This window comes from Apaloderma vittatum, unplaced genomic scaffold, assembly GCF_000703405.1.
Source record: "Apaloderma vittatum isolate BGI_N311 unplaced genomic scaffold, ASM70340v1 scaffold42596, whole genome shotgun sequence".
Classification (NCBI taxonomy): Eukaryota; Metazoa; Chordata; class Aves; order Trogoniformes; family Trogonidae; genus Apaloderma; species Apaloderma vittatum.
In genome coordinates this window covers 31,447-58,498 of record NW_009720887.1, presented here as the reverse complement: position 1 = coordinate 58,498, position 27,052 = coordinate 31,447, and the positions used below count along the sequence as shown (strand labels likewise).

Sequence of the window (27,052 nt, the reverse complement as noted above, 5' to 3'; positions counted from 1 at the left end):
TGAAGCTCCCCCCCTGTCGCCACCAAAATCCGACTGAGCCAACTCAATACACCATGTAATGAAAGCCAGTTGAAGGACAGCTGCAAGTTTTCTACAGTCTTTGAGAAGTGTAAGGAAACCTGGGTTTATCAGCTGCTTTGGGACCCTCTGATGTGTCTGGAGCTGAGTAAGAGCATCTGTGCATCAGGCTTATGCAGGACAAAAACTCATGTACGTCCCCTCTGGCACAGCTGGCTTGTAATCTAGGACAGGCAATGCTGTCATTGAGGGAGCAAAGCCCGCCAGGGGAGTGATGGGGACCAATGAGGGAGAGCCTAAACCAGGACTGTGTGGCCTGAATTTAGATGTTTTGAAAGCTCTTTTTAGAAAAGGTACTCATCGTTCTGGGCAGTGCACAAACCACAACCTCGAGTGAGTTCTTCTGGATCCCAAGCAATTACCCTTCAGAAACATGCTCCTGTGGATATTTTTAGACTCCTCATTTTTTCTCCCATGGATGTGAGGAAGAGGGCTAATGCCTGCTGTATAATCAAAGGGAAGAAGGTTCTTGTGCGTTGAGTCACCAGCCCAAAGGACAGCCACGGTAGGAGGGGTGTTTGCTGGCAGGCAGCACCTAGGGTGCAAAGCCCTGCGAGATGCTGGCTCTTCTCTTGTAGCCACGGTGTGCCAGCCCTGAATTTCATGCCAGAGAGGGACCACATGGCTATTGATGCTGCTCTTTGGCTGGGGAGGAAATGGAATGCAGAACTCAGTTCTCTAAGTCTGATATTCCACATGTGGGGGTTGGTGGGCTGAGATTTTAAAATTTCAGTCTTTAAGTCCAAGAGTACATTTCAGTCTTTAAGTCCAAGAGTACGTTGGACAACAAGGCTGACACCTGTAGTGAAACCATGAGGTTATTTCAGAGGTCTGTATTCTGACATAGTTGTTAGGTATAATTTACCTCAGACACCTTGATTTTATTCCCAGTTCTGCTGCTGGCCTAGGAGATTGCTTTGAGCAAGTGACTTCTGTGCTTAAGTCTCCCTGTCCTGTTACAGGTACAGTGAATATTGCTATTTTTTTCTATTGCTTTGAGATTAACATGGTAGTCCTGATTAATGGGTAATCCGATGTGGTTCTTCAGTGCCCCTGTTGAATTTTTATAGCAATTCTTGGACTGTCTCAGGTTCCCTGGGCACTTCCATTGTTTGGAGGGTGACAAGCTTTAATGTCATATTTTTCTTTTAATCTATTTGTGGCATAATAGCCAAATTCGGGTTGAGAATAAAGTACATAAAATAGATGTTTGTGCTAAAGCAGTTAGTGAAGAAAGGGCTGGAAGTATTCTTAGGATATATTCTCTAGGGATATGAATGGGACAGTTCACAATTCATAGAGCCTTTGTTTCATGCTGGTACTAACAAGAACAGAGTGATTTGAAATCAGTTATCTCTGTGGCCAAATGGACAACAAATAAATTTTAAAGTGAAACTTTCTGTTTTGCAGGATAATGTTGCAGAAGGAAGTAGATTCTGTAGCAGAGCAATTAGCGAACAGAAGAGACTCAGGCTTAATTAGCTTAATTCTGCTTGACCAGATTTCAAACCAGATGGCATTTGAAATTATGTAAACAGTGGCATTTTAACTTACAGGACCGAGTTGTGGAGATTGGGATAGGGATGCACAAGTAAAAAATGAGAAAAAACATCTGGGAGACTCTGGAGAGAGGGCACAAAATAGTAAAAATATTTTGGAGAAAAATTACAAAGTAATAAAACTTCATTCTAATTAACAATAAAGAAACTTTAAAGTTGAGATAACAAACTGTCAGTGTATCAAGATCATTATATGTACAAAGGCTATTCCATTTAAACTGTAAAACAGTTTTTGGCCTCCTGTTGTGGACCAAAGGCTTGTCTACAAAGATGATTTGGGGTACCAAAAGTCTATTACACAAATGAAGAAGTTACATGGCAAAGGCAATTTTTGTAGTGTAAATGCATTGAAGTTAGGAATTAATTTTTCAGCATTGGGATGTTATATTTTTAAGTAATGTTGCTACGCTGTTACAAGTCTTTAGCACAGATAAAAATGTTTGCAGGAAGTATCTCGTACTGATATGGGACATATAAGAAATGCTTATCCTAATAAGGATTTTACCAGGATAACTGAAAGGTGTATCTTGTGCTTAACCAAGAGAGGTAGAGTAGGGTTAGTGGTTGGACTCGATGATCCAAGAGATCTTTTCATCCGGAATGATTCTATGATTAACCAAAAGCTGAAAAGGGTGTGCAGAACAAAAACTTGGTTGTTTGTGCAGGACTCATCTGAATCATCCTTCTCCAAGCCTGACTTGGCCATGAGTCCTGATAGTTACACCTTGCCTATCTGAGTCATGTGGCATATCATTTCCAGGTAAATTACAAAGTTACTTGCAGAGCCTGGAAGCAAAAGCTCAGGGCTTTTGCAAGCCCAGCTGTGTGTACAACCAGAGATATGTGGAGCAGTGTCTTGGGGTGAGTGGCTCTGGTGGGAGGCCACGAGAAGAGTGTAGGTACGCTGCCCTGTTGTGCTTTTTAGTCTTGCTCTTGAGGAGGGCTCTTCCCAGTCACTTGAGCTTTGCCAGCACAATTTCCATGCAAGGAACGTTTGGTGACACAGAGCCGATTACGTACTCTGGTAGAACACTCCTAGTCTAGACATCTCTATCTCCATTTAAATACTAAAAGTGTAAGTCACTTGGAAGAAAATGAGTAATAATCATGAAATCCAGTCACAAACCCATCATGGCCCACCTTTCTGGTACCAGAAGTACACATCACCATGGTGTTGTCTGGCATATAAAGCCTGTAAGAAGCAGTAAATTTATGTTTTATTATTATGACTCTTTACCACTGCAGGGAAAAGAAGTCTGCAAGGCTTGTGGCTTGGAATGGAAAAGGGAGAGGCATTTTCTGAAACCACTAGATAATCAAATTAAAAAATCTTTTTAATTGTTCCAACCCCGGAGCTAGTTTTGGGCAATATGGGACCAATTAGATTATTAAAACCAGTTTCTGATCCCTATCAATTATTCTTACAGCTTGAACAGCCTAAGCCTTTAGGAAGGTGATTTCTATTAGGTGTCTGTGGCTCCATCACCTCCCTCAGGTACAGTTGTATCGTTAAGGGGGTACTTCAGTAATGCCACAGTTAAATAAGGCACAGGTTCTGCTTAAAGTGGAATTTAAACTTTAATTAGGAAAGGAGAAAAGTGTTGTCTGCTCCCTGCCCTGCTTTTTTTTTTCTCCTAAATAGAAGAAAGTAAGTGTGAAGACCTATTCAGTTATGTCTCCGTGCACAACAGACACAGAAGATTTCCCTAAACTGAACTTAGTCTTACTATATTTATTGTAAAAGTAGTTAGGATCGTTGGTCACCGTGTGCTACAGGAAGAGGGCAGGAGACTCAGAATATTGGCAGCATTGTAGGCAAATTCTTTTATTTCCTCCTTGTGGAAAGTTGAAGGAACGCTGCGATTCCAAGCAGAAGAATGATGTCTTTATCTCTACTGTCCATTCCCTCTCACTTCTGGTACCCTGGCTGGGGAGTGTCTGGGGGCCCCAATGAGACTCCTCAGGCTTGGCTCTGCTCTTTGTGCTTCACGTTAAGGGCTTAGACCTGCTGGGACCAAATGTGCTGCTACAATTAAAACTATTTTTACACTTCTGGTTCCCCCTTCAAAGCAAGTGTGGAGTGTCTGTGGGAAAAGTGGTTGTATGTGATGTCTGAGGCTTTAGAGTATTTAGAGGGGTGTGTCCTGTGAATTGAAACTGGTGTAGAGATGTCTTAACTCCTGAAGGTAGGTTTGTTTGTAGAAGTAATGTGTTATTAGATCAGCTGATGTGGTTGGAGGAAAACAAGACAGATGATCTGAAAGGTCTGCATATCCAAAAGCTTGTTTGCTTTTATTCGTTATATCAGTCGGCCTAATAAAAGGTATTGCATCTCTCTGCAAGCCTTGAATCTGTTTTATCCTTAGACTATCTTAGCTATGGCATCAGGATTTTTTTGACTGATGACTCTTGCAGGTTAGTATGGTGATTGTATTGGCAGGAAACAGGATTTAACAAATGGATTTTTTTGGGGGGGGGGCTGGAATTTGTGGGGTTTTCTTGATAATGAATTTCTAAGGCATTTAAACAGCAGATATTGCAGGAAGTCTGGGTAAGTACATTTCAATACACCTTGCTTAGTGGAAGAAGCTGCAGGACTCACTGGAGCATCTCCAGGAAGCACCATAGAAACAATTTTATTTTTTTTTAATTTAAAGCATTAAATTGTGCGACTGCACATGGTGATGATGAAATTATTGTCTTAGTTGCACTTGAAAATCCTATGAGATAATTTTTTTTAGTTTACACTCAAAGCACAGTTGCAAAATGTTTCCCTATTCAGCATAAACGTTAGTATCTAAAAGAGACTATTTCTCTAAGGTTGTACATGTACATAGTAACATGCATGTGTAGAAGGGTAAGATATTCTAAGTAGCAGAAAATCAGACAAGTCCATCCTGTTTACTTTAAAATCTATTGTTCTGTATTATCCAAGTACAGGAAAATCCATTGTAAAGTCAATTAGCCAGTTTGTCCTGCATCAGGTGTGTGGCCGGTGGGGAAGAGGTATTAGGCAGCTACCTGCTTTTTAGTTCAAGAGCTCTATTTCCTTTGCAGGTACTGCTTTCCCTTTCATAAAAGGGGAATGGGTCAGTGCTTCTGCTTGTCTGCTGCCTGTATACACAGCTTGGGAACAAATTACAGTCCCCAGGGAAGCAGCCTCTAACCGTCCTAGGTTAGGGACAGATTGCTTCTGTCTGAAACAATAGGAGAAGCAAAGCAGAAATTCCCTCTCATTTGTCCTTTGCTTCACACAGCCTGCTCTTGAAACAACCCATTCAGGCAGCCTTCTCTAGCTGTCCTCATCCAGATTTCTGTGATTGTGTTGTTTTAAGTAATTTTAATGTTTTCTGTGAAACTAGCAATTACTGTGGTGTTTTAGCTTTTTCTCTTTTAGATGCTCTTAGTAGTTAGTGACCGAAACTCTTGACAGTCATCTACGGAGAGTGGCTCCACTTCACTGCCCTGTTTTCCAGATAGCCAGATGATGGAGAGAAAAGAAGAAACGGTGGGAACAGAAAAGCACTGTGAGCAACTTCCTAAACAGGAAAGATCAGATGTACAAAGCCAAGATCATGCTAGTACTAGTCCGGTGCTACCAGAGTCTGCCAAATTTGCAGCACTGTAAGGCCAGTTTACTTTACAATTTTGTACTTCAAAGATATGATGTAAGCTGTTTTGTTTCACTGAGTAGAAATGACATAAACTTTTAATTAACCTCTCTTTCTTTTTGTTTTATTGAGAACAAGAAAAAAGTTCCTCATAGTAGTTTTGAAACATTTTTGTGTCAAGTTACCAGGGCAACCGGCAAAGGCAGATAATCTACCGGGTAACTTCTCAGCAAGACAGTTCTGTCTTGCAAGTAATAAGTGGACCTGAGGCGTCTGTGCAAGATGAGCTCTCCGTGGATGCAATGCACGTGTTCATAGATGAAAATGGTGAGTTTCTGTAGTTGGGATAATTACAACGTGTTAGGATTTTCTGAAGAAACTGTAGATGCCCCGGAAGGATATTTCCCTTGTCTGTTACGGACTGCGTGTTTTTTTTCCTGTGTGCATGGAAGAAAAGGGCTTAGTAATTTAAATTCAGATCAGTAATAACTAGAGTTTTCAAAATCCACCAGAGACCATCACAGACCTGAGCCTTACACAGTGCATGAAGTTTATCTTCCAAACATCATCTTCAGAAAATGCTAGCTAGGCCAGGAGACTACTTTTGTATTTGCAGAAGAATCCCTGGTACTTTCTGCCTAGTGAGAAGTTTTACCCTGGCCTGGCTGGGCAAAACGTTCCTCCTTTTTACTGTTTTCTTCTTCAGCTGGCTCAGACTGAACTCTCTCCCATAATGTGGTGGTTGCTTGCCTTCAGAGTTGTGGTCTTCTGCCCCTTTCAGGAGAATTAATGGGTGGCCTAGTCTTGCCCCAGCCATGTGCCTGGTGTGCCACTGCTCTGCAGCTATTCCTAGCAGGTGGAACTGTGATACACTCGGTGGTGGTCTCTTTGAACCCCTTGTAGTTCCCTGTGAGGTACTGGCCCATACCTCTGAAAGGCAGCCCTCCCGACAGCTGTGCTTCTCTTAAAGCTGCCTTCAAATCTGGGGTGGAACGATTGCTCATGGTAGCTGGGTGCATGACCCCAGAGATGCTTCAGTTTGCTGCCAGTTCCTCCTGTCCCCGCTTGTGGCCCTGCAGCTCCTGGTGTGTGGTGCGGCCAGCAGTTGCCAGGCATGCGGATGGCCTGGCCTCGGGGTCACTGAGCAGTGACCCTTCGCTTTTTCCTGCCTCTGCGAGGAGGGAGTAGCAGTGGCTGCACTTCTAGCAGAATTTTCCCCTGCTTTGTACCTCCTGACCTCGCTTTTGTAAACCGAAAGAAAAAAAAGCTGATGACTTCACATTTTCCAGTGAACTTACATTGCTAGATGGGCTTTGCACTTACTTTACATACCTTTTAAATTTGCACTGTAGCTTTTGTTTTGATTTGTCTCAGGTTTTCTGTTGTTCAAATGTTAATTTGCTTTCCGAAGTCTAAAATAAGCTTACTGCACGGGCTGAAAACAGTATTTATTAATGCACCTGACTTAAAATGTATTTTCTTATAAACTTCGTGTGTAAAATACAATCTGTCACTGAATGGATTTTTTTTCTCTGTGTTTTCTGAAGGAGAAATTAGGTCCTGTTATTTAAAGGCTGGCTGTCAGAAGGAAGGAAATTTTCGACATCAACTATCAAATTGTGATTGTATGTCAAATGCTCAGTAAGTAAGCCTTTATTTTTAGAAATGTTTAAAGTTTTCATTGCTAGAAGCTATGAAACTGTAGCTGTGAAAGATGCAAGTGGAGTACTGGAGAAAAAATGTGCTAACCCTTTCTGAAGATGTCAAAGCATGCATTTTTTGTTTTGCGCTAAAACAGCGACTGCATTGTAAGAATATTGATAAGGTAAAGCAAAAAAGAAAACCAGAACTATCCAGTGTGCTTTCATTACTTTCTGGGAATTGCAAATTCAAGTGTGGTGGTTATAAATAAGACTGTAAATTAAACAAAGGAAGAGGGCCTGTTACCAGATGATCTCTTGTCTTGCTCGCTTCCCACAGCTGTTGTTGGATTCTTTGTAGATTTTTAGTGCTGTGTCAGTATCAACCAGTGATGATGCCTTCCATGGATTCTAGCAGCAAAGACTTTTACCTTGCATGAAATTTGTAATGATAGTTTGCAACTCTGAAAAGGTATCTGAACAATTTTTTTTTTTTTAAGGTCTTTTTGGAGTGATCCGCATAAATCTCATGTTTGTTACTGTGGTTTCCACACTCTTCTGTGTGATCGATTCCTTGCATATCTGTAAGAAGAATTTTAACTATTCCTGAGTATTTTTATTTAATGCTGTTATGTTTCTCGTACTGTTACACAGCATGTGGAAAAGCTGAGTGAGAGGATGAGAAGGGTTATTATTAATAGTAAATACTGTTCTTCAAGTGTTTGACTTTCAGTAGAGACTTTTGAAAAGCTTGGGACCATGTTAAGAACAGTGTTAACATTTCAGATAGAATGCTATTATGAGAGATGTGAGAATAATGCTTTTAATAGTCAGTGGACGAAGACTGGAAAAAAAAATAATGTGAGTTAATCTGCAGTAGAAATGTGCCATCTGTCTTTAGCAAAATAAAAAGAAACAAACAGCTTGGTGAAGTTCAGTTTTGATCTAAAATTTTACTTTGGTACTATTTAACTCTTGTAACTCTCTTTGTTTTAGCTTGTACAGAATACTCTCATCCTCCTCATCATGTAACTATGAACTTGAATCTGTCCTAAATTCAGAAATAGTTTACTGTCCCCTGACATTATCAGTTAATCTCTTTTTCACCAAAAGAAGGACAGTCTCCTTTCTCATGTAAGATGCCCTTCTGAATCTCACTTTGCTGGATAATTATGTGACATCTCTGTTTTCTGTACTGTGTTAAGTGATATTTGTTAGTTTGTGATTTGCAGGCCTGTAGGGATGTGAATTATTTTTAAGGGATCTGCTAAACATTGCTAACAAAAGCAAGTTCAAGTATTCTTTGTAGGCATTTACATGCATTTAATTTCTGAAGATGAGCCTGTCTGCTGGAAATCTTGGAGTACAGTGATAGTTCTGGCTGGGGAACAGAATGAATCAGTGAAGACGAGTGAGTTCCTGGGGCTGTTCCTGTATGAGAGTCAGTGGGAGGACAGCACACAAGCTTTTCCAAGAACAGAGCAGCGTGAAGGGAAATACAAAGCAGAAGTTCACATGAAAAACAATGAAAGAGGACAAGCGAGCAGGAAGTGTACTCAAGTTGGTTTTTGCAAGGGCAGCTTGTAATATCTTTAGGCCAGAGAGATTAGTGAGAGCTGTTCGTTCAATGGGTCGTTCCTGCCACCTTTGCATGCATTGAAGTGCAGCGCAGGAAGGGAAGGGGTCTGGTTTTCCTTCAGGTGTTCACTGTCAAGTAGTTTTGTGTTTAGACAATATGGAACACTTAGACCGTATAGAATATAGGAATGAGGCATCTTTCCTTCCCCCTGTCCCCACCTGAAGACAGCACATTGCTCTATGTTAGTTTCTCATCCATGGTTAAAGATAAGCCAAATAATCACAGTTACTAACTGATGATATTTTTAGTACTGAAGAAAAAGGCAGATAGAATAAAATAAACATAAGGTAAAATCAATGATCTCTTTAATTACTATGTCTGTCTGTGGAGAGCTCTTGGCAGAAATTACTCCCTTGAAGGTGGATCCCCACTGATGGAGCTGTTTATTGTGCGAGTAGTCCAGCAGATGCTGCTATTATGAAAGGGTTCTAGAAAAGAGACATGGAAAGCACCTCTGAGAAGTCTGTAGCTTGTGTGCCAGCGTGTCAGAAAGTTAACTAAGGGCAAGACAGTAACTCTGACAGTACTTGAGATGGTGCAGAAAAAACAGTTTTAGACTTGGTATCTGAATCCTTTAATGAGCCGACCAGATTAGATTTTTTGAGGTCAAAGGACATAGAAGATAATTCATGCCTGAATGTAAGAGATGACATCCTCCCTAACGGTAGAGAGAGGGTTATGATCTCGGGCAGCCCAGATTTTAGAATCTAGAGTCAGCTTTTGGAGAACAATACATGGGTCTGTGGGACATGTTAAGCAGTATATACATTTTTCACCAATCATGCTTGCTTTATAGTGTTAAGTTAAGGGAAAATGTCAAACTGCGTTGAGCTGGTGGGATAACCATGTGGATGTGTGTGGACCATGCTCTGATGTGCTCCCTCTCTGTGAGAAGGAGGAGGAGAATTGGTTCAGGCCTGGTGATGGCAAGAGGCCTCTTGCTCTGGGGGTGTTGCTGGGAGAAGCAGCAGATCAGAGGCGCTGGTGTGCTAGGAGCTGAGGCACTTCTGGGTTGTACTGCTGCTGGGAAGGGGCAGGGAGTTTTAGCTGGGCAGGGTATGAACTCTGGCTGGTTTGTCAAGAATAATATAACTGCCTTATGAATTGGCCATAGGTAAATACCTTTTAACTAAGTTATGCAAAACTGGAGAAGGCATTTAAATGTTACTCAAAAGAAGCCATTAAATAAAAGCCTTGAGGTACACTAACTAACTTTTAACAACCTTAAATTCAAATTATAACTTGCTATTTCTGTCTATTGAGACCTACTATTGTTTGCTCCAGTAGTAAAGTTTTAACCCATCTGGCATTTCACAACAGAATATTAGGAACTGAAATCAAAGCAGTATTTCTACAGCCTGTAAACATTTTATCTTATTTTCTTGGTGTGGTTTCCGAAATCCATTTCTCACAAATAACACAAGATCTTAACAATACCACTCTGTCACAGAAGTGATGCTGTGTTATAGTTTCTTTTGTTGCTCGCTTTTGCGTGCTTCCTGCTCTTCCTTTGCTCGTAAAGGTCTGGCTGGCCGACAATGGGTTACAATGGGCCGGAGAAAGCAGATGTCCAAGTTTGAAGGAGTCTGTGCTTTCTTCCGTCAGAGGCTCCTTAACATCAGAAGCAATGCTATTTGAGGGAATTACACTGTCTTGTCAAGTATCAGTGGTCCATCTCTTCTTTTTGGCTCTGCAGTTTTGTGAAATGATCTTTGGAGTATTCTCCAGTTTGTTAATGTTAATATACATGCCACCTGATTCTTTTTTTGCAGAGTGCTGGTGGTTTTTTTGTTTTGTTTTGTTTTATTTTTTGCATTTTCAGCTACAGAAGTTGTCCTAATGAAAGGTATTACCTGTACTTGTAGTCGTTGTCCTGGAGATGTTCAGAGTTTCTTAAATGTAGCATAAACAGTCTCTAATTAAGAATTTCTAAAACTGTCTCTTAATTCTGCCGAAGGTTACTGAGATTTAGAATTGTTTCAAGTTGTCTCCACTTTTGTCTCTCACCAAATTTTCTCTTATTGCTCCAGCAGTCCAGCTTTTAAAATATTTAAAAACTTAATTTGCATAGGTTAAATTTAAAGAAAGCTATTATGTCGTAATGATCACCAACAAAAAAGGTAATAATTCCTTTTCCATCTTAACCCTCAGTTTCTTCAGATTCTTGTTACCGAGTTAGGCAAGTTACTTAAACGTTGGCAGGTAGCTAATCAATTCCTGAATTACTGTCCATGTAATTACTCTGACCCCACTTTTGTCTGTTATCTTGCCAGCAACACCTCTTGCCAACAGTCCCAGTGGAATGGGTTCCCTGCTTCGCTAATTGCCTCTAAATCTGATGCTCCCATTACCTTGCCAACTTCACCTCTGGCCATAAATTGCTCTGTGACAGGCTTTGACAAGACAAAGTGTAAACTGTATTCACAGCTCATGGGTTACGTTAGAAATTAGTTACAAAAAGACCATTTGAATCTGTTTTGGAGTGAGAAATCGGGAATGGTTTTGTCATCCTGAAAACTATTCTTTTGCCCCATTGCATTAAGTTCTTTAACAGCCTTTGTCTCTCTCACAAGGAATTCTTAATATTCCTGTGCAATGTGTTTTGCGTATGTGCCTGGCTTTTGGGAAGGCAGATAAGGATGAGAAAGTTGACATTTTTGTAAAACAAGTGGCTGGTGGAAGTATGAACTGCCTTTATGCGTGGTTAGTTTGACTTCTCACAACTAGGTTTAAATCTTCTTATGTAGAACAGTTACTTTTTAAGTTAAAATTATTCCATTAGATTTGCAATATGAGGTAAATCCCACAATCATTAACAAGAATACATCCTTTAAAAAATGAGCTGAAAGAATATATACATTAAAGCATTGTTAGAGTTATATAGATGTTTTCTGGAACGAGTTTTCAGGAGAAACAAGTTGGATTTAATAAATGTCTTACAAATAAGGAGGTGTCACTCTGACACACCTTTTCTGTCTGTCACACTGTGACAGAAAGCAGACATTTCACAGGAATCCTTTTAGTTACCTTGAATGTCTCCTGTAATTAAATAAGTGAGTTTTGATAAGCAGTCAAAAAGATAAATGTGAGCTATCACATTATATAGGCGTTTCTTGTAAAGTGGCTCATAAACATCAATGAAAGCATAAACCTCTAAAATAACAGTAATTATAATAGTAGAATTAGTGTTTTTTACATGAGTTATATGATCTGTCCCCAGAACAAGGTCTAATAGGGCCATAAAATGTATCTCAATGCCAATATATAAACTTAACAGCAATCATATTCTGTATTTGCTGTACAAGGTGAATATATTTTTCTATGTTTAACTACTTGTCTAAGTGTGCTTTCTTGGCATATCTGGGCTGTTGTTTAGAAGATTGAGGCCCCTCAGCATGTGTGTACATATATATTGAAGAAAAACCATGTTGATATTTAATACCTCTTAGTAATGTAGCTGTCTTCAACAGGTGTATGAAATACTGCTCTGTCTTTCGAAATTATTCAAATACAAGAGGTTGGTCTATAGGCATGTTGTCCCTCCTGGTTGCACATCTGTGAAAAACTCTGTTCAACTAATGTAAACTGCAGTTTCTTTACTCAAGTATCAAGTCCTAAGATAATAGGCTGCCTGTATCTGATTCCCAAAATCACAGAATCACAGAATTGTTGAGGCTGGAAAATACCTCTGAGATCATCAAGCCCAGCCTATGTCCCAACACCACCACATTGGCCAGACCACGGCACTAAGTGCCACATCCAGCCTCTCCTTAAACACCTCCAGGGACGGTGACTCCACCCCTTCCCTGGGCAGTGCATCCCAGTGCCTGAGCACCCTCTCCATGAGGAAGGGCTTCCTGAGATCCAACCTAAACCTCCCCTGACGCAGTTTCAGGCCGTGCCCTCTCATCCTGTCACTGGTTGCCCGGGAGAAGAGCCCGACCCCCACCTGACTACACCCTCCCTTCAGGCAGTTGCAGAGAGTGATCAGGCCCCCCCCTGAGTCTCCTCTTCTCCAGGCTAAACACTCCCAGCTCCCTCAGCCTCTCCTCACAGCACTTTCCCTCCAGTCCCTTCCCCAGCCTTGTTGCTCTCCTCTGGACCCGCTCCAGCCCCTCAAGGCCTTCACTTATGGTGTGAAGGACAGAATTAGTAAGCTTACAATAAACCTGAGGACACTAATGTCACACATTTTACCATTTTGATGCTTTCTATGTAGTTTTGCCATTACCAAAGATATACTCCAGATTGTTAACATATATAAAATTGCGTTCTCAGTAATGAAAGGAGTAGTGTTTGGAGAAACCTTGAACACAATATCCAACATGGAAATGTAATATTGTTAATATAAAGTTTTAAAATAACTGGCTATATTCACATGCTAATCTGTGAAATGCCGTAATGATTATGCATTCAAATTATTTGGGTTTTTTTCTGCTTTACTGCTGCAAATAATTTTGAAAATATTTCCAATCAGGAATAAACTATCCACAACTTCCATGCTATGGCCTGAAGCAGTTCACAGGCATGATAGCAACTGTGAAACTGTTGTTTTCCTCCATAAGTTGTACGGATGATCTATCACCATGACTTTTATTTCAGCATAAAATTGTGCTAGCTAATGTGAACAAAGGAAATTTCAAGAAGGGCTGGATTTATTTCTGAAAAATGGTTTGCATTTTTCCTATGCCGTTTTGTTCAGGTATGTTGCAGCCCGTCTCTGACGTGTTCGTTGGTATTTGGATCTGAGATGAGAACAGAATGTTAAACAACCCTGAAGAGCACGTCAGTGCAAGCTCGTGCCATATACCCAGTAGCATTTATGACTATTTGAGTACTTTTCTCTGCAGCCCTGCATTTTTTTTTTGCTATTTGAAGCACAAGGCTTTCTTTGGTTTGTGTGCAGACATGTATGTGCTGTGGTTAACTACACTTCAAAAAATACAGAGAGTGGTCCACACACAAAATCTTGATGTGCATGTGTGCATGTCAACCCGGGAATGCCCTCTATGTTAGCTGAAATACTGAGATGGGTGTAGCTCCAAGGAAGGTGTTTTTTGCCGTTGGAAAAAAAAAAAAGCCTAAGGGCTGCTTCTTGATGATAGGCCAATTCTGTCTCTCAAATCAAGTATTAGGTCTTCTAAAGCCAGCTGGAGTTGTGCCCACACAAGCTGTGGAAGCATTTGGCCGCTTAGGTTTTTTTCAAGAAATAATTTGGGTGTTAGTGAGTACAGTTTATAAGAATACTGCTTGTACTCTTGAGCCCATTTCCTTCTCTCCTGTGCTAAACTCCTGAGAAGAAAGCAATATTGAACGTCCTAGTTCTGTGCAGGTTGGTATCGTTATTCACACATACTGATTTTAAGGAGATAGAGTTGGTGTCTCATCAGGACAATCCAAGTTTTTACTGACAGTGATTCAACTTTGTGATGCAAAAGCATTTAATTAATTTGGATGCATATATAGGTGTAAGTGCTGGACCTCTTGCTGCAGTTTCTCACTTCAGGCATCTGGCAACAGTGAGCAGTAGCCATGAATTGCATCAGGAGGTTACTGTGCTGCATATGTGTAATAGAAGCTGGAGTTTAAGATGAACATGTAAGATAGGCCACAGAAATGGAAGTATAGCATGCAGCTGACTTGTTTGAGAACTAGAACGGAAAGAATGATTGCCCAACCTTGAGGAAAAAAAAACAAAAAAAAACCTAAAAAACCATATCTTGGCCACAGAGTCTTCTTCCTCCCTAAGTGACACTTGGGCTTTCATGTGAAATGGATTGTATATACACATGTAACTTGCTGTATGCTTCTAAAAAAATAAATATTCTAGTTTGAGCCTTCTAATCCTTTCTTGGTCGTGTATATTTTTTTAGTTTATATAATTATTAAAATGCTATAATGTTATGTAGGTATATAATTGTATTTATGTATGGTTTATTATTTACATGTGGTTCATCCCTACTAGTACAATTCATGCATTTATATTGCACTTGATTTGTTCTGTCTGAGTAACTGATCCTCTAAACTCTTCACTTTCTAAATGACTCTCTGACACTAAAACCAGGTTTCTAAGAAGCTATATTGTAGTTTGAATTTAAAATGCTTTGCAGTGCAGATAGAGAACTCCATTAAGAAAAAAAATTGCTGATTTTTTTTGATTTTTTTTTTTTTTGAGAATCTATCTTTTTAGCAACAGCGGGGCTAATAGGTTAAAAAAGGCAGTTACAGCAAAATAATGACTAACAAATACTAAGAATATAATTTAAGTTACCTGCCAGTATGGCTGTGGAGTGCTAGCATTTCTGGCCCTGGGCAAAAGAGAGAATTTCAAATCAATGAATTAACTTATTTGATTTATGTTCAAATCCCTGGATAAGCTGCTCGAGTGCATTATACTGTATGAAAGTATCTATCTGAATGCCGTAGTGATACTGTATGTCTCCTATATAAATCCATTAATACTTTGGTATATTCACTGCTGGAAAATCCCCCCAACCTTTGAGATTTATTCCTCATTGGAGAAAGTAGACTTCTAAGTAGATTATTTCTTATTTATTTTATTTTTGCTATTTAAGAATGCTCCTTTAGAATGACAAAATACTGTATCTCTGAAACATCTTTATATTTCTCAGCAAGGTGACCCAAATAACAAAGATCACCCACTGCTCTAGTAATAGGCTGCTGACTCTTCAAGATTTCTTAAAGCTGCTTGGCAGGTTGTGCAGTTCTGCGGCGTGAGCACATTTTGAAATGGATGTGACAAATATTACATAGTTCCTTTTGAGAGGCAGTGGTTTCAGATGAGCTGGTCAACTGGGCAGAGGGCTGCTTGAGCACAGAAACGGATGCGGTACGGGCGCCTGGGAATGGTAACGTTTGAATTATGATGAAGCCCTTGATTTTTCTGAAAAGTTCTCTTTGCAAATTCAGTAGCATTCTCCTGCTGGCTTGCTAAGGACAGGAGGAAACCCTTGTGTTAACTTGGCCAGTTAAAATCCTCTCCCGTATTTGCAGGCTTTTTTTCTCTCCTCTTTTGCTCTGTGAACACGGAGCAGTCAAACGTTTTCAAGAGGATGAGACTCGGAGATTATAGGGGGCCCTGCTGCCACAGGATGGCAGCAAAGTCCTGCTCAGGACTGGGCGCTTTGTTAGTCCTTAAGCTTCTGGGACTGACTTCTTTTCTTTCCTCCCATCCTTTCCTAAGGAGCTAAAGGGTGTGTTTTAAAAGACTGGAAATAATGGAACTATGGGTACTGTAATCCATTAATTCCAGTAAAGCTTTATCTTCCCGAAATGCATCTTCTAATTGATTAGCTTATACATGCTGTTTGGTTTTGAAGTTGTTAGCACGTTTATGTTTGCTCTGAAATGTACTAGCCTTACAAATTATCAATTTAGTTGCTTGTTATAAAAAAAAGAATAATATTCAAATGCAGAGAAGTAAGGTTGTACTGAGTGGATCTCACTCTTCCAACACCTGGGAAAGAAGGTGTGCAGAACTTCTTACCTGCATGCTGCCTGCAACACTGCTGGTATCATGCTCTGCAAGGCTTTTCTGTCTGTGAGTAGTATCTGACTTACAAATTTAATATGTACCACTGCTCATTCTGTAGTCCACTGCAAAACTTCAACAGTGATCTGCTTTTCTGTCTGTTATGTTGGTAAATCAGTACATCCCTCTTTCCCATTCTGTAAACTCAGCCATCATTAGGGGGGTTCTTATTGCTAGTTAAAACAAACACTGGAAGTCTTCCCCAAATCCTGTTGCGTGAGTAGCAAAATGTGAACGAGACTTAAGAGAGATTTCATCGTTAGCTTGAGCTCCTCTCAGCAGTAACCACTATGGAAAGTTAAAATTTGCATTCTGAATTAATCATATGCTTTTTGAAACTATTAATTTCTTACCAAAAAAGTGAAGGTTGACACCTCCTCTATGTACTTTTTTCCATGTTTGCTATGATTGTATTTGTCACACATCAATCTTAATGCCACTCTTTTCTGTATTTCAGATTCCTTATATACTTCAAGTTGCTGATTAATTTTTTTGTCTTGTTATTTAATAGTACAACTGGAAACTCTAAAACATCTGCCACTTAAAAAGGCAGTATCTGCAACAAGTGGATTTAATGCTCAGTCCTGAATTGTGCAGTGCTGTGGTCAGATTAATGCTGACAGCTTTGTAGTGAAGGCCTGACGAGCGATGAGTAGAGACATAGCAAGAGGCCGATGTGATGAGGTGTAAAGTGATTGGGACGTGAAATGGCAGGGAGGCCAGTTTTGGAGCAAAGCTACTGGGGTGGCAGTGGGAAGACATCAGCAGTGGCCTTGAGTAACGAAAGCATCCTGGGCAGGCTGTGGGCTGCTGCTGGTCTCACACTCGCAGTGCCAGTTCATTCTCCTGTGTTCCTACCACAAACCGACTGTTCGGAAAGGACACAAAAGCGAGGGCATCTGCAGATTCTGCTGTGTCCTTAGCGCTGGCTGGCTCATCTACTGCTGGCTGGCTCAGGTTTCTGGTCAGCAAGGGGTTTGAGTACACCTCGAGCCAAAGCTTCAGAAGCAATTGCCCGTTGGGTGTGAGGAAGGGGAGGTTCCCAACTCTGAGCTTTGCTCTGGCTCTTCTTCAAAGGTCATAGCCGTAACTGCTTTGACCTGACTGGTGTTTTAGTGTATTACAAAGCGCTTTCAGCTATATTATTTATTATCACTGTGGATATTTGTTACGCACTGTTGAACTTTGTATAGTGACCCAGACAGCTGCCTGAAGGAGTCTAGTGGGGTCTTTCTGATTTTGAGCACATGAGGACCAAGAAGAGGATGCTTTATTATTCTGACTCTCGTGGTGTTGTCTAAATTTAATTTTAACCTGCAGATAGGAGAATGGATAAGGAACCTTGTACCAAGATTTGCAAAATTACTTTATTAACAGGGAATTTGTGGAGGCATACCTATACGATGAGCTTACTTTGAGAGGTGTTCAGACTCAAGGCTAGTTAATCCTTAATGAAAGGGATGACTTAGGCAGCATTATGTTTGAAGAGCTTGGGCCAAATTGTCAGTGGTGTAAGCCAACTGTCATGGACTCATCCGAGAGGGAGAAGGAAGATTTTTCTAGCACTCCATGGTTATACTAAAATGTCCTCAGTGTTGTATGATTGCTCAACTAGCTTATGTTTACTCAGTGTTCTTGCAAAACTGAGTTATGAGCCAGAAAAAAACCACCCTGACTTTATAATCGCTTATCGGTAGAGGGTGCTCTGTATCTTTTGCATTTGATTTGTATACGTTGTATGTTTATCAAAGATATTTTTAGTTAATAATTTATTATTCAAAATTTAGTTCAATTATACCTTTGCTTACATTAGCAGTGCAGTTTACTGCAGTAGATCTTGATAACACTAATTTGATTTTGCAAATGAATAGATTTTCTGTTTAGCAAGATTCCATGTTATACTGTGATCAGCTCTGTTGTAATGATTTTATGATTAGAGAGTGTTTGCTCCTATTTATACATGATAATGCATTATGGAATCTAGTTTAAAGGCTTACAAAAACACAAACACCACCATCAGACACCATCATTGCATTTTTTACTGGTATTTACTGTCAGCGTGGTAACGATGTCATCAAGTGAGACAGACGGTTTCTAGGTAGCTGTGAAAGCAATCTGTGCAAGTAATTCGGCATCAGGGGGTAACAAGTGAATGTCCGGAGGAGGTTGTATGGAAAATAGGGGTAAGGAAGACAAAAAAAGCAAACAGGAGCTGAGGTGAACCAAAGATGAGGAAAAAGTAAGAAGGGGGAGAGATGAGACTGATGAACAGAAGGCAGGGAGGCAAATGAAGGCCAAATGATGGCTTCTGAGTTTTGAATTGTTGCTTTACTAGCTCTGCCTTTCCAATTTCTCTGCCCTAATTACCTTTTCAGGCCTATGGAATTTTTGACTTTTTCCCACAGTCAGCGTCCCAGCTGCTTGTGAACTTTTCTGCTGGTCGCTGATAGGTGGAGCTATGAATTTTTTCCTACAGGCAGAAACAGACCATGGGCTGTCTTTGCTTTTCATTCATCTTCAAGTCTGGTGGGAAATGATTTGACCTCTTAAGTTTATTCTTGGAAGAAATCTTATTAGTAAAAGAATTTTTATTTCTGAGAACCAATAGAGCAGAGTGCCAGGGGAATATCTTGGCTTATCTATCTGTCCTTCTACCACTTCCATTCTTGGTAAACATGAGATAAAAGATATAGTCCAACGTAGAAATACTCTTGACTGCACTTGGCTTTTGTAGAAGGACAAAGATACAGAAGATTATTGGAGATTAACTCTATTTAGGAGGGCGTGGGCAGTCGCTGTTTTATTAACCCTGTTGTTTGGTTGGGTTGCTTTTTGGGCAGGAATTCCCAGAGTAGTGTTCCTGCATACGCTGGGCTGCATGCGTCTTTCTCCTGCTATGAACAGGGAGTCCCAGGGTTGCAACCCATTATGACAAGGAAAAGGACAACTCATGCTGGAGAAACAAAACAACAAAAAACCCCAACTCCATTTCCTTCCTTCAAGCTGGACAAGGTCACTCTTGGGTAACACGCTTAAGAATATGCAAAAGATGTGGCTGTCCTCTGTAGTCCTTATCTGTGGGAATGTTCCTCCTGGGAGGCATGCCTCTAGCTTTCCCTCCCTTTCTGCCGACCTAAATCTTTGACTGAGATCCAGGATCTTGGTTCTGTGCCCATCCCTTCTGTATTCTTTTGTTACTGTCTTCTGACAAGGCTCTAAACAAGACCCACAAAGGAGATAAGTTCTTACAGAGTGTTGCCTCCCGGCTGGGACATCAAGTAGGTTGTGTTGGACCAAGTCCTCATTTCCTAATACTGTCCAAAGGGAATGGGACAGCCATCCTGACTCTGTGGAGCAGATCATGCTTCTGCCTGTAGCAGGAGGAGTGGGGAGTGCAGAGGTAACCATTAGGGTGAGGAATGCGGGGTGTTCTTCTTTCTACTCAGCTGATAACTCTGCCAGAGTGGCAAATGGTGATCCAAGCCTGAGAGCAATCAAGGCTTTGAAAAAACTAAATTACCTGGCTCAGACAACTGAGGCAGGATGGCTCCTCCGGTGACTTCGCAAGGCTGCTGGTGTTCCTGATGGTCCAGGCAGAACTAGTAAGTCCTGGAGGAGGCACAGGGAGAGAGTGTGCAGGTTTCAGGTTGTTGGCGTGACTTCAGCCCTGCTTCTAAGTAAGCCAGACATTGAACCTAATCCTAGCGCTGCGCTAGCCACTGCAGCTTAAGTTAGCACCCAGTTGTGTGAAGAGCACCCACAGTTTTAAAGCCCCTTTTGTTGAGCTTAACAAGGGTTACATGACAAGCTTTGGAAATTTGTGCCCAAAGGCAGGGAAGGTTGAGTTAACTAAAATTAATAAGGTGGCTTGGGGGCAAGCATAGGGTATGGAAGATTCTTTTCCCTGCCACAGGCTTCCTGGCTGATTGTAGGCAGATCACTCTAGTTTCCTCTTGCTTGTCTTTCCTTTATGGAGAATAGGAACACCAAGTATTGACTACCTTGCATGAGCACCTAGGTGCTTTGACTTCATGCAGATTGGAAAGTAATAAGAGCCCCAGGCAGGCTTGGTAGTGGGTAGGGTAATCCAGAGACAGGGGAGGTAATGAGCTCAGAGCAGGGGACCTTATATACCCCATTTGGAAGAGAATAAACAAGAAGTATGCGAAATAGTTCTTTTTCCCAAAGTAACAATTATTTAATTTCAATATAGTTCTTACTGAGACCCAGGCAGTCACATCATGGTAGCACGCCATTTCCTCAACCCAACAGGTGTCACTGCTCTAAGCGCAGAAAATTGCCTTGAGTAAACTGTTTAAGTGCTGAATCTACAACATAAAGCAGTAAACATGAGGGGGGGAAATAAAGAGTGTCTTTGCTCAGGGCCCTCCCAGGGTAAGTTTATGCTCAATATGGGGGATATCTAAGGTAGCCTTATGTGAATTAGCTCATGTATTGTTGTCTTGCTAGGGCAGAAGGAAGATCTTATAAGCTGAATTCTCAGTAGGATAAGTTAGTACTCAATGAATTCAGTGCAGGTGAGGCCAGACTAGCTTGGTGACTAAGTGAGCTTGTTTGAAAGCTAATCCAGGATCTCTGCAGTCGCTATCCCGCAGTTTTGCTCTGTAGATATGCAGCTCTTGACCTGAATTATTGTCAGTGGACAAAAAAAGGTACTTCAGCAGTGTGATTCATTGCAGATGTTCATCTTGGGATGATAAAAATCGTTATACAGAAGTATCTGTTTCACTGCAGCGGATGAAGTAGACCATGCCTATCTAAATTTGGGTCTTAACTGCTCTGTGAGGCTGGACTGTATTTCAAGTGGTGAAGGTGGAAAGCTCCGTGTCCTGTGAGCCAACCAGTAATGTATTTATAGGCTTCTTCCTGTAATGTTTCAGCAATACTAGGAAAATACTGTTTCTTAAAACAATTTCTGTCTTTTCTCCTCTCTGTGCACAGTGAAATACAGTTTGGCTCCTCTAGTACTACCACTTCAGAGAGCCAAGAACCGTCTTCTGGGGATCAAGCCGCAAGCGCACTTCAGCAGCAGCTCCTACTGATGGTGGCACGAAGGACCCTTTCAGAAAGCCCACGGGTACATTGTAATATCTCAGTTTCTAGCATTTTGATAAACTGCTTTATAAACAAGTGCTGCAGGCTTGTTCCTGAGACAGTTTTGTTGATTTTCCATACTACTTTGCCTGATATTGTTCATGAGGGAGAAGATTATTTCATGCTGATGGATGCATTTCAGCTGCTTTCTGCTGACACTGAGTAGTGTCCTAGGGGAGTACTTAAAGACTCCATCACCTAAAAAATTGATCTTCTATCTTCAATTATTTTATTTGAAAGAAGGGGGACACAGCTGTTCAGATTTAAGACACACCACCGGATTTTAATAGTGTGAGGTGTTTATTCCAAACCTTATGTCTGGTTTCAGTTTTCTGAATCAGGCAACCAGACTTCTGGATGGCTGCTGCGCAATGTCAAAGCCACCTCCGTGATGTATCGGTAAAACAAAAAGGCCCTCAGAGTTCAGTTTGTATGGCAAGATGTGGACGTACTTCAGCTTCACAGTGTTTGGGTTTTGTGACCACTGGCTTAAGGCTATACTCTATTTTTACAATTCCTTTTATAATAACTTTCACCTTCTCTTCCCTTTGATGGCAAATTGTGGTTTGATGTTTATGAATAACCTTAAAATGCCAGTTCATTATCTTTCATCTTAGAATTTGCCCAGAAACTTAAAGCTAGAAGCAACTTGTATGAAGGAACTATTTTGAATTAAAAATCAGGAGATTGTCCTGGATTGTGTATTTCAAATTTGGACAGGCTTCCATCTAAAGGCTCAGATTTCTTCCAGATATTTATAATCTTGTAAGCTGCTTGTAAATTAGAGAACAATTATTGTGCCTTTTTTTTTCTTTTCTGAGAAAACTGCACCAGTAAGAAGTCAGGCATATTGCTCAAGGTTATATCAAAAGTTTGTAACAAGGCCAGGCAGTAATTTCAGGGTTTCTGAATTTATTTATTTCTATTAAACATGAAATTCTGAGCCTATGTAAGTCAGGAAAAGTTTTGTCATTGATTTCTATGAAGTTAGAGGTTTCAGGCTGTCTCTGACACCATATAAATTTATGAAGTATAAATTTATGAAGTATAAATTTATGAAGTATAAATTTATGAAGTAAATTTATATAAGCCTTTTTTTGATATAAGGCAGAATTAGACTTAGTGACTTGGTTAGGGCTAGTCAGAGAGTTTCCCAAACACAGCTCCAAAATCTGACTCCAGCCCAAGCACTGCAAGCATTATGTAATGGACTTCATCCAAACATGACAATTCCTCAGGAGCCAAAATGTTCACTTATGCACTTGGTTAAATATGTTTTAAGCTATTCTGAGGATTGAAAAATCAGATCTTTAGGTGTTTTTAACAGACTCTTTGCTACCGTTTTTATTTTTTTATTCAGGTATAGTGAGCAATCTAGATTAGATGAGTGAAGTTAATGATTACAGTTGATCGAGTTTCACGTTACTTTCTGTTGGGGAAGGACTCAAGAAACAAAACTGTGCCAGTATTAGCAACTAGATTACTTTAAAATATATATATTTTCTTCTTTAAAAATGCCCCAACCCCATATTTAAGCAACTTTTTAAAGTGGTAATAGAAATATTAAAATTTGGAGTACCTAAACTACTTTTAGACTTTAAAATCAGTGTGATGAAAGGATTGCAATCAGTCTCACAGTTTTAAATTAGTTGGAATTGTTGGTTGTTTTTTTTTCCCCTCCTCCCCCCACCAAAAATGTCAATTACTTGTGTACCTTGGAAAGAAATCACCAGTTTGCAGGGGTTTTATCTGTTCTGCAGCTTTATTCTTTTGGTGTGTAGCTTTGCAGGCTTGGCTGATGGTCTGTAGATAAGCCCTCCCTCCCCAGAAGTGTTGGGGAAGGAGGGCAGGTGTAGTGTTAGAGGAAATCTGCAATGCTGTAGTTCGAACTGACAAAAGCAGTATTCAAAAAGATGAATTTATGATTGTGATGGTAAGATTAAGAGAGCCTTGAAAAGTGACGTTTATGCTGTTTGTGCTTGTTTGCAGTTTTTTTCTCCTCCCTTTGCTGTTCTTGATGTGGTATTAGAAGCATCTCAGGAAACATAAACAAAGCTGTGTTCTGGAAGGAGAGTTGATATCTCATGCCTCTAGGCCTTAAAGCCTACTTGACGTTTTTTTAATTAAAAGCAAGGACTTATACTATCGTATGTGGGTTTTTTGTTGTGCTCTGATTAGTGTGATGCATGGAAAAACCTTCAAAAAGAAGCTTTAGACAAGCATTGGATCAGGACTAAAAATAACTGTTTTAAAATAATTATTTAGTATTCATGTTTAAACCATATTAGCACTGTTGAGTTCCACAACTGATGTAGTTTCTGTCCATCTGCAATATTTAAGTTAGTGTGGGGTTTTTTTTTTATTTTCTGATTTAAAATGAAGAAAATGAATATTTGATCCCCGTTCAGTCCCCATGTGTTACCTAGTTGAGAGACATCCCTGCCCATGACAGGGAGGGTGGATTAAATGATCTCTAAGGTCCCTTCCAGCCTAGGCCATTCTATGATTCTATCAGTACATCCCCAGTATTCCTTTTAGGAGAAAAAAATATCTGAAATTTCATGTAAATTTGGCCTTTTCAACACCTGGCTTGCTGGCAGCCATATATCAATGTGAAAGAGTTTTTTGTTTTTCTGGTTTGTTTGTTTTTAAAGCAACCCAGCCAGGACCCTGAGGATTCTTTATGTTCTTCAGCACAACGGAAGCTGAACAGGCAGTTTTACAGATTTATTATATTCCCTGGCAGATGGATTAAAGTCTGGTATGATCGTCTTGCCTTATTGGCATTGTTGGACAGGTAAGCTTTTAATTATTTTTTTTTTAAAAAGCAATTCTATGTAGTGTTGCAGTGGGTGGCTCCACATGTCCATGGAGTGTTGCAGACCCCTAGAGAAGGAAAATGTGAGCATTGTATTAGTGTCTTAGATTATTATTTGCTCTAAGCTGAAATAAAAATTTTTTCTTCAGAGTTGGTTTCAGTTGTTCTTGCTACCCTTTGTCTTCAAGCAGAGATTTTCATTCATGTGAGTACCACGCCTGTGGAAGTGTCTTTAATTTGACTCTTAGCTGTTGGATTCATTGATTCTGAGCTTTCTGATGAGAAATACAGGTTTCTGTGCAGAAATACAGAAGCAGAACTGTCCCAGTGTGTTGTAAATCAAGTAGTTCAATCTTTTTTATTTTAAAAATGATTATAGAGTGGTATTCAGGAGGAGATATGTAAGTTGCTCCCTCTGTTCCAGTTCTGGTTTGTTTATTTAGAGAAATGTCTTGGTATCTCCCCTTTTTCCAGTCCCTTAGTTTCATTTGGCATCAACTCTTCAGGCAGTACTCTTTGCTACTTGACTTCATGTGGCAATCTGCCAGGCTCCTCGGGCTGGCAAACATGTTAGCCTTACATTCCTCATGGCTGCTGGCATTTTAATCTCTGATTTTGGGTGGGTGCTATGCCATGGATGTTAATGTGGGCTCCACACCAAAAATCTCAGATGAGAGTTTTACATGCTGCAGAAATCAGGCTATATAAGTCAGGGAGTTAGGTCCAGAGCAAATACTTACTTATCTGTGGTGTCTTATCTCTGTGTTTCAATTGCATGGAAAACATCTGCTGATAAACTCTTTTGTTATAGCCTGAATGTTAACCTGGTTTTTAATCTCTGTTTCCATGTTTTAATAGAAGAGATAAAACTAATAAAACCTCATGTGACAAATCTGGTCTTTCATCTAATTCTTTGTTATTCAGACATACATTTTTCATTAAATGAATGCCTTATTTCCACATTTAAAAGTGCTGGCATGTTGGAGGGGGTTTTGTGATGGCTTTTTAATTTTTTTATTTTTATAAATGTACAGCTGCCTATGTTCAGCTCAGCTCCACTGTGGAATTCTATTTGGGAAGTGAGATTGGAGGGTGCTGGACATCAGTGCGTATGCCTTTTTTTCTGTACATTTTAGCTCTCATAGTGCATAAGGTCTTTGGCAGTAATGTTGAATATGGAAATGTAGTTTTGGAAGCAAAATCTCAGATCCTGTAAATTCTGATAGTTCCAGCACTGACCATTCATACCAGCTACAAATGACTCTGTCTTACTCTAACGAATATATAAATATTTGTACTTCTCTTAACGCTTTTATTCACATAGGACAGAAGATATAAAGGAGAATGTATTTGCTGTCCTTCTGGTAGTTCTTGTTTCACTTCTTGGGTTCCTGACTCTGAATCAGGGCTTCTGTAAAGACATTTGGGTTCTGTTGTTCTGTCTCGTGATGGCCAGCTGCCAGTATTCTCTCCTAAAGGTAGGATGCAAGTTCATATCCAATTGCTGAATGATCTTCTTCTTTGTACAAAGGCAAAAATCTTATAAGCAAACCTTTTTTTTCTATTTTGTTTTTAGAGTGTTCAGCCTGATCCTGCTTCACCAATACATGTAAGTCTTGGCCAGTAGAACAACTCTTTCTCCCTTACTATCACTTATATACTGTGAAACAGTTGGCTGTTCAGTGAAGCACAGGTATAAGTAGTTTGCTGTTCTAAATAGTTTATGAAAATGAGTAAGGTGTTGTCTATGGTTTTGAGAATTTGTACTAAGTTTAATTTTGAGCTATTTGAATTTGTCACTGCTATTAGAAGAATCCTTTTCCTTGAAGCTAAAAGAGGGAGTAAAAACAAGTGCATCTGGACTTGTTGGCTGAAATTCAAACCTGTGGCATCAGACAAGGTTTTTTTCTTTGTTTTCCTTTAGAAACTGTGTCTGAAAACAGAAGTTCCAGATTAGCAGCTCAGTCATTGGCTAGTGGGGTCTTTAAATACTATTATTATTTTTTTAGATTGGGGATTAATTTTCTTTTTATATTTTTAAATCTGGTATTGCAGATGTATTTCTCAGTAGTATTATTAGCTTATCAAATGGCACAAGTGTTTCCCCTTTTGTATAATATGGTCACGGTTTGGAACGGCCAGGTCTGTGGGTGAATGCAGACTGTAAGAATATCTACTGGTTGCAATTTGTCTGTAGAGGGTATCTGAGAAACTGAACTCAGGTGGTGACAACCACCTTGCAAAGAACCAGCTCCTTACCCAGGTCTGTCCTCGCTGTAGGACTGGTTTAGAAGCATCATCCCACAACTTCAACCTGACATCTCAACCTGTCACAGATTGTCAGTGTTTTTGATTTGTGGATCTTGGAAGACATTTCAGTGGCTATGAGTTCCCTTGCTTGTTTTTACACTGGTTGCTTAGTTGCTCATGTTTCGGATTTAGCTCTTTGAATGTTTTTGAGGATTCCCTCTCTTCCCTCAGGGTTCAAAACCAGCATGTTGAAAACTGAAGGTGTGCTGTATCATTTCAGTTTGGCAAGGAGGAATTATTTCTGTTCGTTTAGAGGCTAGAAATATTTACAAATGTATGCTATCCGTTTCATGGAGACGGATTTCAGAAGATTCTTAATTTCTCTTCCATGCCCATTTTTATGGGGTGAACTTATGTTGTTTTTGGTTATAATGCATTCGCAGAAAATGCCTGTCTGCATAAAAAGTAGGGAAGGCTACAGACAATAAACTTACACATTGTAGAGTAAGGTTTTCAAGACATTAAAGAAATATACCTACCTCAGTGAAAAGTTGGGGGTTTGGGGGACTAAAATAATACTATTTTTCAGTTCAACTAGAATGTATCTAGACATAATGATGTAAACTATAATCAAGTAGTTTGCACTTACTCAGACATTTGTAATGTGTACATTTGTTTAAAGTGGGTGGCAAAGAGTTTAATCAAAACCTCGTTCTAAATGTTTCTAGCCATAATTTTTTATAGTATTAAAGACAAAGTAGCTAATGAAGTTTAAACAGAATCCAAGTTT

The 27,052-nt window shown here is 40.0% G+C and overlaps 1 protein-coding gene across 1 annotated transcript; it reads left to right on the top strand.

Moving 5' to 3' along the window:
• Nucleotides 1-5,359: 5,359 nt before the first annotated feature.
• LOC104269823 (pecanex-like protein 2) lies at nt 5,360-25,621 on the top strand (the record flags this gene model as incomplete). The annotated part of the gene is made up of 6 exons (XM_009871145.1): nt 5,360-5,575; nt 6,796-6,889; nt 21,042-21,177; nt 23,849-23,991; nt 25,337-25,490; nt 25,589-25,621. Coding segments are annotated over exons 1-6 (585 nt in total), but the record flags the coding sequence as incomplete, so codon positions are not given.
• Between the last annotated feature and the right edge of the window lie 1,431 nt (nt 25,622-27,052).